The sequence below is a fragment of the Fundulus heteroclitus genome, chromosome 4, assembly GCF_011125445.2.
Source record: "Fundulus heteroclitus isolate FHET01 chromosome 4, MU-UCD_Fhet_4.1, whole genome shotgun sequence".
Lineage (NCBI taxonomy): Eukaryota > Metazoa > Chordata > Actinopteri > Cyprinodontiformes > Fundulidae > Fundulus > Fundulus heteroclitus.
In genome coordinates this window covers 4,904,587-4,906,767 of record NC_046364.1, presented here as the reverse complement: position 1 = coordinate 4,906,767, position 2,181 = coordinate 4,904,587, and the positions used below count along the sequence as shown (strand labels likewise).

At 40.7% G+C, this 2,181-nt stretch overlaps 1 protein-coding gene across 1 annotated transcript in view; it reads right to left on the bottom strand.

Annotated features, from left to right (window-relative positions):
• Nucleotides 1-1,438: 1,438 nt before the first annotated feature.
• Nucleotides 1,439-2,181, bottom strand: part of LOC105922437 (secretory phospholipase A2 receptor) — a 13,426-nt gene continuing 12,683 nt past the window's right edge. The window contains exon 5 of the mRNA XM_036135919.1: nt 1,439-1,904. Coding sequence (XP_035991812.1) covers nt 1,716-1,904 — 189 coding nt within the window. The 3' untranslated portion in view covers nt 1,439-1,715. The remainder of the gene's footprint in view (nt 1,905-2,181) is intronic.

Here is a 2,181-nt window from a genome sequence, read left to right as displayed (position 1 = left end):
TGCTCTTTCCGACACGTTGGTGGCGCTATGCTGGGTGGGCTAATAAGCCATTGTAAAGCAATGGAACCAGTTCCGGACAGCCTCCCTCCTTCTGTACACCTTCCATTGTAAAGCAATGGAAATAGTTCTGTACAGCCTCCCTCCTTATGTACACCTTGGCCCCTAAAAAACGCCCCTAATTAAATAAGCCACGGTCTCGGCCAATAGCAGAAGCTTCCCCACCCCTCCGTAGTTGTGTTCGTGCAGTGCACTTTCCGACACGTTGGTGGCGCTATCCTGGGCGGTCTAATCCGTTGTAACGTACAGCTATCCTTCCTTTCGTACGCGCCCCCCCCTCCGACACCCCCCGATACGCTAAATCTAGAAGAGAGCGCCATCACATGGTGCACGGAAGGCGGCACGCCCGTACGAAACGCCGACTTGGACCAAGCGGGCGAAATGCTGGAGCTTTTATTGCGCGCGTACGTACACTACCTCGTAACGAACACATACATACAGATTGTATGTGTAAATCCGTACGTACGGTATTCAAAATCATTGCGGCTGTACGGCCGAAGGCGTCGTTTCGTACGATTTTCCCTTGACCCTATCACAAACAACCATGAAATAAAAGCGTTGATATTTTAAAAACTAAACCTATGGGCCAAAATATGAGGTTAGATACAATTGAAAGATGAACAAAAACCAAGAAAAAGTAATCTGACCAGATGTTTAAAAGCTAAGTTTAAAAGTGTCCTTGTTGCATTATCTACTCTTCTCTTAGACCTCTAAGCAAACTGGAGAGGGTCAGGTCTGTCCTGGACTTCATGCAACCTCATCAGCTTTATCAATTTCTTTAATGTCTTCATGACTAAAGATGTCAAAGCTACTGGCCTAAAATCATTAAATTTTGGATAAATGTTGTACAATTAACTCCTTCAATAGGTGTGGGCCTTTATGCAAATGCAGGAACATTTGAAAAATAAAACAATATATCTGCAGGATGTGAGTCACAGTTTTTCAAGACATGTCCTCTAATGCCGTCGGGACCAGGACTTTTCTGTTCTTTGACTCCACCAAAGAGCTTCGATACTATGTCCTTGTCAAAGGTAAAATAATGTTGTGGGATTTTCAAACCAGGATCTCTAAAAACAGACCTCATTAAAATTATGAATGTTAATGCGTATATAAAAAAAACCAAAAAACATTCAAATCCTTGGAGAGTTTTAAATCAGATTGGCATTTATGTGCAACAAAAGGCAACAGGACAGTAAACATTTCGCTAAAATTACAGCCCCCTAGTTGATACCTTCTAATATAGGCATTTCATTTTAACTGTAAACCAATAAAAACCTTTCAGAGCTACGTTTTACTAGCTCTAAATTATTGTAATAGGCATCAGGTTTGAGGTCAGTCGTGAGATTAAATTTGCTCTGTGAAGAACCGAGAAGATGATGAGGTCAACAAATCTATTTGACACTAAACCGTCTGCATAGTCGTCTCTCATTTGTGAAAAAACTCCAAATTGCTGTTTCTTACACACACAAACAGTGCTACAACAACCAAAATAAAGAAGACTATGCAACAAAATGTGCAAAAACATTCATGTGCATCCCAACTAAGTTATCCGTCACATAAGTAGACGTGTTAGCTCAGAGCTATCTCATGCTGAACCTATTTAAAACGCATAAATCTAAAAAGAAAAACATCAAAATGTAGAACCTCTCTGGCTAATTCTACACCCAGAAACAGAGAAAGTTTTTCTTCTGTGAACAGTCTCTCGTCTTTATTCTGCCCGTATCATGTTTAGAAAGGGCCCCACAGTACTGCTGTGGGGCGGGGCAGGAGGGCAGGTCAGTGTGCCTCATATCTGCTCCGTTCACCCACAGCCATTCACCAGCCAGGAAACTCAGGCTTGTCCACACCTACAGGACCAGACAACAAGAGATTTATCAAGCATTACTCAAAGTCTTTAAACATACACACAGTCACTTGAATAAATAACAATATATTTTCATGTCACAACTGCAAACTTCAACATCTTTTGTTTAAGGTGATAAACAAACATAATGTAGTGCATCACAGTCACAAGGAAGCATCAAAGGCAATAAATGTGCATATAATAATGCTAATAATAGTCATTTCTGCTGCCATTTAGATTTTTCAATATTAAAATAAAACAAAGTAAGAACTATGAACAGC